The sequence below is a fragment of the Coloeus monedula genome (assembly GCF_965178545.1).
Source record: "Coloeus monedula genome assembly, chromosome: 17".
NCBI classification, from domain to species: domain Eukaryota; kingdom Metazoa; phylum Chordata; class Aves; order Passeriformes; family Corvidae; genus Coloeus; species Coloeus monedula.
In genome coordinates, this window is record NC_138797.1 from 16,129,996 (window position 1) to 16,143,518 (window position 13,523).

General features: G+C 47.9%; 1 protein-coding gene and 1 long non-coding RNA gene across 7 annotated transcripts in view; both read right to left on the bottom strand.

The window, feature by feature from the left end:
- Positions 1-243: 243 nt before the first annotated feature.
- On the bottom strand, positions 244-4,209 carry LOC309579380. Its single transcript, XR_014226902.1, has 5 exons — positions 4,189-4,209; positions 3,679-3,791; positions 2,757-2,890; positions 1,801-1,937; positions 244-809 (listed from the first exon to the last, which is right to left on the bottom strand). It is a non-coding gene; the product is annotated as an uncharacterized lncRNA (long non-coding RNA).
- A 4,815-nt stretch (positions 4,210-9,024) lies between these two features.
- STAU1 (staufen double-stranded RNA binding protein 1) overlaps positions 9,025-13,523 on the bottom strand; it is a 28,139-nt gene continuing 23,640 nt past the window's right edge. For 3 of the 6 annotated variants that reach the window (XM_082292897.1, XM_082292895.1, XM_082292896.1), the window contains 4 exons: positions 12,875-13,242; positions 12,024-12,146; positions 10,426-10,511; positions 9,025-9,751 (listed from right to left, as the gene is read on the bottom strand). In XM_082292897.1, the coding sequence (XP_082149023.1) occupies positions 9,664-9,751; positions 10,426-10,511; positions 12,024-12,146; positions 12,875-13,242 (665 nt within the window). In that variant the 3' untranslated portion in view covers positions 9,025-9,663. The remainder of the gene's footprint in view (positions 9,752-10,425; positions 10,512-12,023; positions 12,147-12,874; positions 13,243-13,523) is intronic. The other 3 variants (XM_082292899.1, XM_082292898.1, XM_082292900.1) reach the window with 2 other exon arrangements.

The window sequence follows — 13,523 nt, forward strand, 5'->3', positions numbered from 1 at the left end:
CTGAGCACAGCCTGCCCTCGTGATACCTGCAGCACAGCAGCAGCCACAGCCTCAGCCAAGCACTTCTACTCCAGGGTGTGTGGAGCTCTGTTCCATGAGATCATGCCTCATCTCCTGGCTTGAGGCAGCAGGCAGCTCCATTATCACTCACAGCAGCACACTGTTGCTGTGCTCTCCAACTCCCCAAACAATTGGGAATGAGCTGTTAAACATGGGTCAAGAGAATTTCAGTCACCAGCCAAATTTACCCACTGCTCAGATTTTATTAAAAACAGGCTCTCAACAGTACAGAAACACACTGTGCTGCAGCATCCCAGACACCCCTTGCCCTCTTCACAGACTGCCAGGGATACACCACTAAAGCTTTCTGGATTGGCAGGGGAGAATCAAGCCCTGACTCCTTTCCTTACACACAAGGCCATCCTCCCATACCTGACAACTGCTCCAAGGAGCATTTTCCTTGCCTTTAATGACTGTGGCAGGATAACATTCCAGGCAAGGAATGCAGCCCCTGCAGACAAAAGCATCCAACTGCATTAAACATGCAGCAAGTTCCAGCATACATTCCAGTTACATGCCTTGTACCCAGGGGACAAAAAATGTAACACCCTCCATCTAAGTTGGCAGGAGACAAATTCATCACGCCTGACAGCTCTGAGGAAAGACCAGAGCTGTTGCAGGGTGATGTGAATGCTGTGGCTTGGATGAGGATCCCAGGCAGCAGCATGGGAGCAGCAGAACCATCCATCTTCTTTAGCAGAGCACTGAAACCCCAGGAGGGCCCAGGACAACTTCTTCTAAGTCTCAACCTGTCAAGAGAACAGCCAACATTGTGTCTGTCCACTCTACCACAACAGCAAATATACAGCTTTCAAATCACCCCAGCCCCCATAAAAACCACCATTAGACAAGGGCTGCTCTGCAAAGAGCAGAAGCTTTCTCCCTGCCAAACAGGATGAACTCAAACTGCACTGTGAGCTTTTAGAGCAGGACATGCCATCAGCCTGGGGGATCTAACAGAGCAGAGTGCCAGAGAAACGTTCAGGCAGCTCAACCAGCTCCACCATTTGGACTGAGTACTTGTGTCCTACTGCATCCAGGAGCACACAGAGGGCACAATCCTGCTCTTCAGAGACTTCAGCCTCCCTGGAGAAAGAGCAGCTGCACCTGAACAGCAACAGGAGGCTGGAACTGGACGAACCAGTGGCAACAGCAGTTTATCTGATGATGTTAAGCACACTTTCTAAAGAATTAGTGAAATGCTAACCAGACAGGTTTTCAAATGTCACAGTTGATCTTCGAGTAACAAAAATAACACCAAAAGCAATCCTTCTCTTGCAAACAGACACATTGCCGAAAGCATGACTTTCATCCACTTCTCAAGACATTGAGAACCTCCCATTCAGAGGTGGGGGGGGAAATCCAAAAAGTATGAAGAACAAAAGCTCCCAGACTCTGCAAGAAGTACCTTGTTTTAGCACTGCTTAAATGAGGCAAGACAAAAACATTACATTTATGCCCTTGAAGTTGAATCAAAACCTTTCAGACCCCTCTGCCACTAATTTGAGGTCTTTTGGAAGAACTTCAGCTAACAGGAACTTCCCAGCAGGGAAACTGAAGTATTTTAACAGGGATACTCAGGTTTTAGCACTTACAAGGGCCCCTTCTGCAATACTAATCACTCTGCCAAATCTCCAGGGACATTACCTTGTCAAGGCACTGCAGAAACAACTTCCTTGGAGAAAGGTGTTCTTTCCATTTTTATTTAAGCCAGTGAACATAGGTGAATTAAAATCTTACCATTCTCCCCTGGCATAGGGGCACACATGGTGGAGCAAACCAGACAACTGCCCACATCACACACTTCTTCACTGTCAGCTGCAGCCTTAACTTCAGGTCTCCCCAAGGCTCAGCCCCACTTCTGCCTTCACAGTGCCCTGGGGGTAAAGCCAAAGGGAACCATCAGCACCAGGCCCCTGATTCCAATGTTTTGGACAGTTGGTAACACCAGGGTGTGGGACACAGCAGCACTTCCCTGCTGGTGCATCAGACATGATCTGGCTTGAAGAGCAAGAAATCAACACTGTCGCTCTGATGGGGAAAAAAATCAGTCATCACTTACACCAGCAAGTCCCTAGGAGCTGGAGCTGTGGCTGTACACCTATGGCAGCTGTGCCACACTCACACCTTCCCTGGCAGAGCCACAAGCACCATGATCTAATAGCAGAGGAAGTAGCAGAGCCATGCCCACATTTGCAATCCCTTCACACTCCCTTAACCTGGGCAGCAAGGGTCAGGGCAGAAAAGCCTTGCCAGCAGCACCTTCCACAGGGACACACTTCAGCCAGAATGGTTCCTGTTCCTTAATGGGGCAGCTGCTCAGGGCAGCCCATCACCCACACATCTCTGTGCACAGTGCCCTTAAAATGAGCCCTCTGAACACAATGCAGCAGGGAAGCAAACAGGACAGAGCAGTAAACCACCATGCTATTCCACCTCAACACATACAGGGGCAGCTTGCAGCTTCCTTGGCCTGCTGGTTGCCATTCACTTTGGACATGATGGAACAGGAGGCCCTCCCTGTACTCTCATTTCTGCAATACCTAGGCTAACACTCCTCAGTATGGTCTCCAGGGTTAAACCAGAAGCAATTCCCTTGCAGAAAGGTATTTCCTACCCTGTTCTTTTTTTTCCCCTCCCTTCTACTTTTAAAATTTAATTTACACATATGATTCACACCTAATTCAAAGACTTACCATTATGTGCTAGAGGTTCAGGCATGATGGAGCAAACCAGACAACTGCCCACATCACACACTTCTTCACTGTCAGCTGCAGCCTTAACTTCAAGTCTCCCCAAGGCTCAGCCCCACTTCTGCCTTCACAGTGCCCTGGGGGTAAAGCCAAAGGGAACCATCAGCACCAGGCCCCTGATTCCAATGTTTTGGACAGTTGGTAACACCAGGGTGTGGGACACAGCAGCACTTCCCTGCTGGTGCATCAGACATGATCTGGCTTGAAGAGCAAGAAATCAACACTGTCGCTCTGATGGGGAAAAAAATCAGTCATCACTTACACCAGCAAGTCCCTAGGAGCTGGAGCTGTGGCTGCACACCTATGGCAGCTGTGCCACACTCACACCTTCCCTGGCAGAACCAAGGGCAATGATGGAGTTCATGTAAATCCTTCCCCCAAAATAGGTGGCTGGTTGGCATGCCCTACAGGTACACAGGGCAGGGAAATATTCCTTAAAAATATGGAGAACATTGACACATGGGGGTTCCAGAGCAGAGCTCAAGACAGCCAAGACCCTTAACAGAAAAAGAGGCATCAGGCAGAGATTAACAGATTATTTCTGCCTTTTGCAGCCCCAGGTCTGGTGCCCATGTGAGGCTCTCGTTCTCCGCCGGCAGGCGCCGTGCTGCCCGTGCAGCCGCCCGAGCTCATGAGCACCATACGGTGCCCACGGCAGGGCAGGACCCCCGGCCAGCCCCGGAGCCGCCCCGCACCGCCCATCCCGGGCTGCGGCCTCTGCGCGCGGGGCTCCTGCGGGAGGGACCCACACCCGGCACCTCTCCAGTGACAATGCGCGGACCAAGTAAGTCAGTAACTCTTTTGAAAGAGCAAATATAAATACGTGTGGTTTTAGTTCAGTACGGAACAGTTATTTTGCACTTACCGCTGGGCCCTGGCAGGGGCTCGGGCCTGCCGGCGCACGCCGCGGAAGTGCCCTCATCGCCGGCCTGGCTTGGGGCACGGGGCTCCCGCCGGCGCCTTGGGCTCCGCCGCGCCCTACGGGGAAACAAAGCACAGTGAGCACCGGGGGCAGCGGACAGATAGCACCGGCCCGCGGCCGCTCCGCTGGCGTATCAGACACGACCTGGCTTGGACAGCGGTAGTCAACACTGTCGCTCTGACGGGGAAAGAGTCATCACCTCTACCAGCGAACGCCTGGACACGTCCGGGGAAGCTCCGTGTGACCTTCCAGGGAAGAGCGGCCGGAGGCCGGTGAGGGGCCCTTGGGGATAAGACCCGAGGCCGAGCGGGAGCGAGGCGATCACACGGAACGGCGGATGCCTCAGCGGTCGGGGGGGCGGGCACGGAGACGCCCCGGGCCGCCCGCAGAGGCCCGGCCACCCACCCAGGAAGGGGCAGAGGGGAATCCCAGATCCGCCCAGCCCACCAGTACCTGCACGCACCTCGGCCGCTGCGAGAAAGAGGGCGCGAGGGCCCGCGCGAGGCGCTTTATGGGCTCCGCAGGCCCCGCCCCGGGCCCGCCCTGCTCGCCCGCGCTGAGGGGCAGCCATCGCCGCCATGTCGGGTGGTGCCGTGGCGGTCCTGCAGAGCCGCTCCTGCTCTACCCCATCCCCGCCCCGCCCCGCCGCCCGCAGGGGGGCCGGATCCTCCTCCCGCCGCTGCCGCGAGCTGGAAGCTGGGGAAGGCGGTAGGAGGCACGGCTGGAGGGGCGGTCCGCCATTTCGCGGTGCCGCGCGGGCCGGGCGCTGCGCCGCATGGCGAGGCCCGGCTGCGCTGTGGGGGCAGGCGAAGGGGGGCGAGCAGCGGAACCCAGGCTATCTGTACGTGTGGTATTCTTTACCGGGATGGGCGAGCGTGGCTTTGGACACTTAATTTTCTCTTACAAAATAAAAATAAAAACCAAAACAACAGTTCAGAGATGTTCAGTGACTTGTCCAAAAGCACGAGCAGTTGCAGCGCCAACGTCCATCACGCCCGTGATCCCGTCAGGCCGGAGCAGCAGCCCCGGCAGTCTGTTCGGTGCTCAGCCCTAGGTCGGCCTCTGCTGCTACACCGGAGCTCGGCTTGGGTTTGTGCCGCGGGGGGACCCCGCCCCTGTCTGGGGTACACATCAGAGTCAGGTACTTGGCTTTTAGGTGCTTTAGACAGGTGAATTATGTTGCGTTAAATAGTTTGCCACTGAGTGACATGAGGAATGGAATAAAGAGCAAAGGATATGTCTTGAATGAAAACAGCCCAGTTTGTAACCCAAGCACTACCGTGAGTGGTGATTTTTATAGCTAAAAATTCAGCTTGGAAACGGGGTGTGAATTCAGTCATCGGGCTCTAGTGGAGACATTCCACATGACATCCCTGAATACACGTGGAAGGTGTTCCCGGAGCCCTACACTCCAGCAGCCTGTGCATCTCTTGGTGTTCAGCGAGGTCAGCCAGGCACGGCGGCTCGCCCTCCCCGGGGGCGGCCGTACTGCAGGACCTGCTACCACACGATCCCGAGCTGTTGTTCCCTCCCTCCCTCCGTCCCAGCTCCTGCCGGGGAGGGCAGGAACTTGTGTCTCTGGAGTAACAGCAGCTGAAGAGATGGGGTTGAAACGGAGTCACGCAGGGCACAGGCAGGGAGAGGGACAAAGCCAAAAGCCTTTACAGCAGCTGAGACTAAACACAGGAGATGAACAGCTGCGTGCTACAGGAAGAAGCTCTGGTCCAGACAAGCTCACAATCATGTCATGGCTCCATGCTTTGTTTTTTTCTGTTTGTAAAATACACACAGGTTCTACCCCGACAGGAGGCACAGCCACTTGGTCACTCATTCCAAGGTGTGAGAAGGGTCGGCAGTGTGTGACTTGTCCTGTCAGCACTTCACAAACCAGAAACTACCTTGGTACCAGGTCCTACCACCTCATCAGGTCATGAGGGGACCTGACCAAGCTGATTGGGAGCGGAGTGCATTCTCTGGGACCAGTGGAAGGGGAAGGTCGTGCTTGAAATGCGATGAGAACAGGAAAAAGCCACCTGGTGAACTTGTTGGCTGGTTTCCAAACAGAGCCAGGGCTCTGCAAATACCCTGGGGCAACCACAGGAGCTGTTTTAGATGCTCTGAAAGATAAGCATGCCTTTTTTGATTCACCTTCTTGTCCACACATCCTGCAGGGAGATAAATGGGCCTTACAGAATGTCAGGCAGAAACTGGTTAATTCAGCTGTTAAAATGCTTTTTCCAAATTGTGTTTGTAGGCAACTAATTTTTGAAAGCAGCTTATCAAACAGGACTTGTGGAATAAACCTCAGTGCTGTTAATCCAAGTTCCAGAACACCAAAAGATGAAAAGACAATCAAAGGAAGGACATTTTAAGAGAATTACAGGGAAAACTAATCTTGTTACACTGCAAACCCCTGTCACACACACAACACAAAAGGAACTGTAAACATGATTCATGTTCGTGTTGCCTAGCTTGGCAAGGAAGGGAAAGTAGGGAGGTCTGAAATAGTCAACAGCTGCAGCAGAATTTAATATTAAATTTATTCGGTTTTATGTTTGGGTTTTATTCTCCTTGGCAAAACCAAGTGGAAAATGTCTTTAGCTCAGTCAGTCTCGTTGGACTCAGGAAGTTCCTCAAGAGACAGCAGAAGTCTCTTCAGTCCCAGTTCTCCTCCTTGTCTCCATACAACAGGAGCTCTGGTGCCCCACAGTCCATCCCAGGGCATCGGGGGACACTCCCGTGCCCCTGCCCAGCCTCACAGGCATGCCCAGGGTCAGGGTAAATAGCTAAAAGTCACGTTTTGGTTTTTTTTAAGTACCACAGCCCCGGAAGAATGTATTTGTATTCTCTGCCAGCCCTCACAGAGACTCTGTCCGCATCTCCTATGTGCCAGCACAGGATCATTGTTTTCTCCGGGCAGGGGAGACTTGGGAAAAGATGAAATGCTCCTGAATTGCTAAACAAGGCCTTGTTAGATTAAATGTTTCATGTGTTTCATTAACTCTGTTACATTGTTACATATGTTACAACTGTTACATATGTTCAGGGTTCTTTTAAAAGCTGAACTGAACATGAAGAAATCCAAACTTTAGCTGGGATACAACCTCTGCTTTCCTGATATAACAACCTAAACTAGAAAATCAGCACCAGATGCCTACAGTATTCTTGACATTTCTAATACAGATTGTGATTTTCCAGCAAATAGACTTTATTTAAAAAAAAAAAAAAAAAAAGGTAGGCATCAAGAAAGCCATGAAAAGACCTCCCTAAACTGTTGGGTCAGCAGCTTCACTGTGATAGTCAAAATAAAAGTCACACTGATGGGGCTTGGAAAAAACACTTCATGAGCTTCTGCGAAATCACACACGCTGTTCTTTTAGAATAGGAAAAATCCCAAACACAAAATTCACAGAATGGATGGCTCCAGGCTGCTTCCCATTCCCATTCGGCTCTCCTACAGAGCCTTTTACAAGAGCTAAAAGGTGCATTTTAGCTATCTTGCAGGTCAACAGTCCCAAAAACTTTGGCACAAATTCTTTAAGATCTTCATCCTGAAACCAAGACTGATGGACCGCAAAGTCATATTTCTTCCTTGGGGAGTCAGGCCTTCAGGCACTGAAACCAGAAGTGGAAGCTAGTGAGTCCAGCCCTCCCGGCTCTGCCCTGGGCAGCCCTGCGTGCAGAATGACTGCAAGGTTAAAAGGCTGGGGAAATAAGGGGGTCAGTTTGAGGAGAAACAAGAACATTGTCTCAGCTGTGTCTCCTGCCTTTGCTGCATCACGCACAGAGGAGACAACAGGAAAAGCAAAGGACTGTAGTAAAGCCCCACTTTTATCCAGAGCTCACGTCTGCTTACCCAGAATCCACACGGTGCCACGGAGTCTCCCACCAGGAGGCTGTGATTGCAGTGAGGTCTGGAAGAGGAGACACTTCTTACACAGCCCCAAGAGGGGATCAGGGTGTTTAACAGCATTGAACAACTTCCTGTGGCAAAGTGTCTTAATCCAGGTTCTTATAAAGCACAGCATTAGCCACAAGTGACTGCTGCAGAACAGACCCAAGAGCAGGCTCTAGTCCCATCCAAGGAGAAAACTCAACAGCAGCAGATGAAGGCAGGGAGAACCCAAGCCCACGGCTGTCAGTGTGCTCCCTGCTTTCCAAAAGGAATTGTTTAGTAAGGAGTTTCTGAATTGGAAAAATTTGCAATACAAAGCCTCAGCCTAGCAAGTTTCTTTTAATTTTTAAATGTACAGCATTTTAGTTCTACAAATGTAAAAAAATTTAAAAACAAAAAACCTTTACAATGTTTGGGGTTTTTTTGCTTATAATGATTACACCCAACATGATTCAATGCAATCTGGTCTGCAGTTCCTGTGGCCTGATTGCTCTGGATGATGCAAATAAAATGGCCAAGACATTTAGCTGAGATAGCACCTGCAGGAACTGCTCTCTGTGGCAGGAGTTCTTGCGGGCACTGCACACAGGTGTAGGAACTGCTCCTGCAGGTCACAGGTAAGGAAACACTGACTGTAGCTCACACTCGAACGAGACACTGACACATGTCAGCCTGCGGGGCCAGTGCCGGGGCCAGTGCTGGGGCAGGAGCGAAGCTCTGGTTTGCAGCACTGCCCCCAACATCGCTGAGGCAAGGCAAGGTTGTGGCTCGAGTTACAATCAAACAAGGAAACAGTTTAAGTCTCTACTTTGAAGAAGTCCCATCCACCGGCTGTGCCAGGTTCCTCATTTAAGTTAACTTTAAAGTTTCACTTAGAAGTCCAGCTTGAGCTCCCATTAACACAGCTGCACTAACGCTGCGGCACAAATAACAAACTGTACCCACGTTACTTTGCATTCCCTTGCCCTGCCAGGTCTGCACACCCTGCACAGCACAGAACATAGAACATTCTATATGCACTTGAGAACCACTGGAAGTTACTCCACAGCTCAACACACTGCCCGGACTAGAGCACAAGCATTACAAATCTATAAAAAGCAGCCCCTGTGGTGGTGTACAAGAATAAATTAACCAAAAAAATTTAGTATTACCATTTATTGGTGACAAACACTACGTTTTACTTACATTCCATGGGGAGAAAAAATTCCAGCGTAAACAATGAACGGAAGCAGTACTGAACTCGCGCGGCTATCGTGCTGTACCTGGACCAATGCAAACCTCATCGCGCACCGGCCGTGCGCAAGAACACAACATCAAAAGCAACACAGTTATATATAAACATAGGTAATTTTTTTCAGCCCTACATGGAGATGTAATTAAACAGTATAAAGCACTCAAGGAAAATCAATCTGCAGTTTTATATGCACTACATTGAGATCATATCCTGTACTGTAGTGAGCTGTAAGCCACCAACACACAGTCCCTAAAACACAGCTCAGAGATCACTGAAAGTCACGTTGCATTCGAGTTCCCCTACCCCACACTCAAGAAAACTAGAAATTAACCAAAAAAGATCAAACCAAGTTTAAAATTCCTGAAGTGTTTAAATTCCTTCAACCACTGGATAATTAGGGTTGGTTTGCGAAAATATGGGGCTTTTTAAAATGGTGGGACACAGCTTGTTTCCAGTGAAACGCTGCTATTCCAACAAAACCAAAATAACCACATACAGGGATATGATCTTCCCAAGTTAGTTCACAGGTAACATGTCAGTCTGAGAAGACAAAGTTTCTAAACTGTGCTATGGTTCTAGATACAATTAAGAAACTTTTAAATGAAAAATTTATAGTGTCATTTCAATCAAAACAACATAAACTAAAAATGTATCACTGTTTGAAGAAAAAGCAACAGTTATGATTTAGACACTACAGTAGGTTGTAGAGACTGTAGCACTCCAACAGTTAGGTTACATTAAGAGGAAGCATTTGATTTTCTCTGGTGCTTTCAGGTTTGGGTTCAGTCAAGAGCCTATTTCAGGCAGTGCTGTCCAGTGTTTGTCCCAAAGGGTTTGCGCTCGCCGGTTTGAGGAGAGGGTCACTTTCCATTTCTTGTTTCACACATCTAAAATGATAAAACACCTGTTACTTAGGAGACAAAACACTATTTCCACGAATAAGATGCTTTAAATTGGATACAAATAATTTGATGTGCATTTAATAATTTGTTACCATATAAATGCCCCAATTTTTAATCAATTAGCACTTTGTTAATCCCACCACAGTTAATTTAAGAGTTTATTATCTCAATGAGAGGCTCAACTTTCTCTCCTCCCAAACCCAGCCAAGGGAATAATTTGCACCCTCTCCATGTTTCTGCTGAAAATGAGCTTTGACCCCTGCATATCCCTTTACCTGTGACACACAACAGTGCAAGAGAGAGAGAGAGGAGCAGCTGGAACCATGAGCCCACTGCAATGTCACACTCCTTACAGGGAAATGGGAAGGGGCAGCTGAGCTGAGGGAAGCCAGAACTGCTGGGGCCCAGAACTGTCACACTGGGCTGGGGTCACACCACAGCCCCCACACTTCACCCACTCGCTCCTGCTCAGTGCTTTGCCTTTGACACACGAAAGTGACAGGCTTGATCATCCAAACCCCCCTCTGGTCCTGCTGGAGGGCAAACAGCCCTTGGCATTCCAACCTTTCTGGCAAATAAAACCCCTCATGTTATTTGTCTAAAAACTCTCATAGGGTTAATTTGCATCAGTGCAAGGGAAGTCGGTGGAAACCACTCACACAGACATTGGTCCATTTCCTGTCCTTGGCATCTCTGTGGTTTGTTGGTCCAACTCAGACAGCAACTTTAAAATATTCAGTGCAGCCTAAAGAGAAGAGAGAGCACTCAGCAATTCAGCCTCTGGCCAGTTCAGTAATTTAGTGAAAGCACTCACTTAACCCAACCAAATGTTCTTATTTTGGCAATATTTTTAAAGAATTTTTTTTAAGTTGCATAATTATGGTCGAAAAGACAAAGGTGTAGAATTTCATCTTGCTTCATTAAACAGTTCAATGGCGCTGTGACTGGGGATTCCCACTGCACTTGTTTCAGCACTGGGGGAAAAAACTAACACACCAGACTAGAAACAGCAAGAAAAAAGACACTAAATTAGTAACAGCTCAAACGGTGTGGAGCTTAAGACAAAGAATAGAAAAATACACCGAACCAGAATCCTTTTCCAAAAAAGAAAACAAGTTACACAAGAATCAAAAATACAACACAGGTGGGGCCCACGTGACTGTTTAACAGCGTCAGTGTGACATGGCTCAGGCCAAGGTCAGTCACCTCCCTTGAGAACTGGTATCTTTTTTCCACTTCGTTCAGACCAATTTCAGGTGCAGCTTCCCAGCACATCCCTGACTCTGGCACAGGCCTTAGTGACAGCTGAACTTTGAACCGAGGAGGGGACTCACAGTGGCCCCAGTCACAGTGCTCAAGCTCTGAACCAGCTGCTCTTTCCCCTTCTCCCCCCTATCCTGACCCCTGTGCTCAGTCTGACAGGAGCTCTGCATAGCAGAATGTAGAGATGGGCATGAAAATGTCCAAAGAAAGTGACAAAGACCAATGAAATCCGTATCAAACAATGTCCATTAGAAAAGTACTGCAACAGTTTTTTGTATAAAAATCAGCAAAATCAGGTTTTCCTAAGTGTATTCACATATTGCAAATTATTCCTTCAGGCTGCTGCACTCAGGTCACCTCTGGAGCCCAAAAGAACAAGAAAAATTCCTCTGAATGGGAGCAGACTGGGAACATCCTATCAGCTCCACGTAGTTTTTTACAGCCAAAGTCCCCTGTAGGTTTCAGTATAGCAGCCTCATTCTTTCACAAAGAAATATTTCAGCCAGTGGTAATAAAAAAAATCTTTTTTTATAAAGGGAGATGAACAGATTTAGAGTGTCTTTTACTATCCAGTGCTGAACTGCATTTCTTCCACAAGGGATTCCATTTCTGCAGCAAGTCTGGGAACATGAACCCAACTATCACAGCTCTCAATGAAATATCAGCCCATTCTGACATGGTAAGAAAATAAGCTGAGATGCTCCTATGGTTTATAAGTTCCTTTTTGTGCATTTACTGTCATGGGCTCATACAAATACTATGAAGATGCAGCAAATGTGCTTTTTGTAGACCAAAACTGTGAACACATGTTCAGCATATTAAGCATTATTTAGATTAGATTCTGATATTAATAATCATTATTTCCACAACCTGTGAAATACTAGGCAAAAATTAGCCAGGGAACTAACAGTGAACATCTAATTCCTTGCTCCCAGCAGTGATATAAAACCTCGGTCTCCCCTCAGGAGTACCATTTCAGCAATGTTCATCATACCATGTCGTGGCAAGACTCCACATCCTTTCCAATCCCATGACTGATCAGCGGTGGCTGAGAGGAACAGTTTATAAGAGATACAAACTCGTTCTTGTTATTTTTTGGAAAGTCTTTATATTCAACCTGAAGAAAAGAGAAGGATTTATTTCTTTTTGTTAACCAAGTACAGAAAGTATATCACAACTGCTACAGATTATTTGCCCATATATGAAGCTGAGCCTTTCTTCTCATCATTCTCTCAGCCAGCAGAACCACTCTATTTGAAGTTTAACCTCACTTACAATGTTTTTTAGTACTCACAAGAGCTTGGCAAGGCTCCTGAATGCAAGTGGCTACTCAATAATGATTGTTACTGGAACCTTTGTTCTAATCACTGCTGTCTGCATTTCAAACTTCTGTATTATGCTTTTTGATCCACTGAGCTCATCTGTCATATGAATATAGGAACTTAATGCAATTCTCATTAAAGGGACCTAAAATGCAGAGCTTACAGCACATGTTACTATATGACGGATTAGTGAAAGAACCTGATTTCAGATCAGCCAAGTTCAAGTCCACACTGTCCTCCTACATCAGGACAATTTTCAGAAAATGCTTCTTTAATTCTTCTTCCAAGATCTCAGAGTAGCACTGAATTGGGGCTGAGAATGGGACAGAAATGTGCATTTGAAAATTAAATTTAAAAGGCTGCAAAATTTGGTACATGTCATAGGTAAATTCAAACTATGATATGAATTTCAGCAGGCTCAGAACTCATCTCTCACCAGCAGAACTGAAAAGCTTTTGAACAAACAAAAGGTTGGACCAGCTTGGATAGGTCTGGAAGAAGTCTTGCAAAGCCAAACATTTACCTGGATTCCTTGAACATTGGAAAGATAGTCCAGCTGCTCGGAGGGCCTGGTCAGAGGTCCATGGGGGACGTGGCCTGAGGAGTTGTTGCTCTTCAAAATGGTCTCGGCAGTAGGAGAAGTGCCCCCATAGAGCAGCTCCCTGGCAATCATCGCCGTCACCGTCGCCTTGGCAGGGTTGGGAGCTGCCCGACTGAACTCTTTGGTGTGGTGTCCTTGATTGGCTCCTACAGCCTGTGCAACCTCAGGGACCATGGGAAGAATTCCAGCAGGAAGCTGCTGATGGCTGAGATAAGGCATCCTAAACTCATCTTCTTTATTACCTGGGAGAAGAGAGGTGCACACTGAAGAGCTGCTGTTTGTGAGTCCTCCTGCAGGCACACACACAGGCACCAAAAGTCACTTTGGAAAAAAATAATTAATTTCAAATTACTTTTGAAATACTAACAAACTTGGTAAGCTCAATCAGCCTTTGGAGGGTCAGAGCTTCAGCATCATTGAGACAGTTTGTTTATTGAATTACTGACTCAGTGCAACACCTGCTTCTGCCAAAAGGGAGCCCCTTTACCTCCAGGAGCAGCTTCTCCAGGTCAGTCAAGCTTACAGACACCTCAGCTGAAATCACATTCTAGATACATCTTTTGTTTTCAGA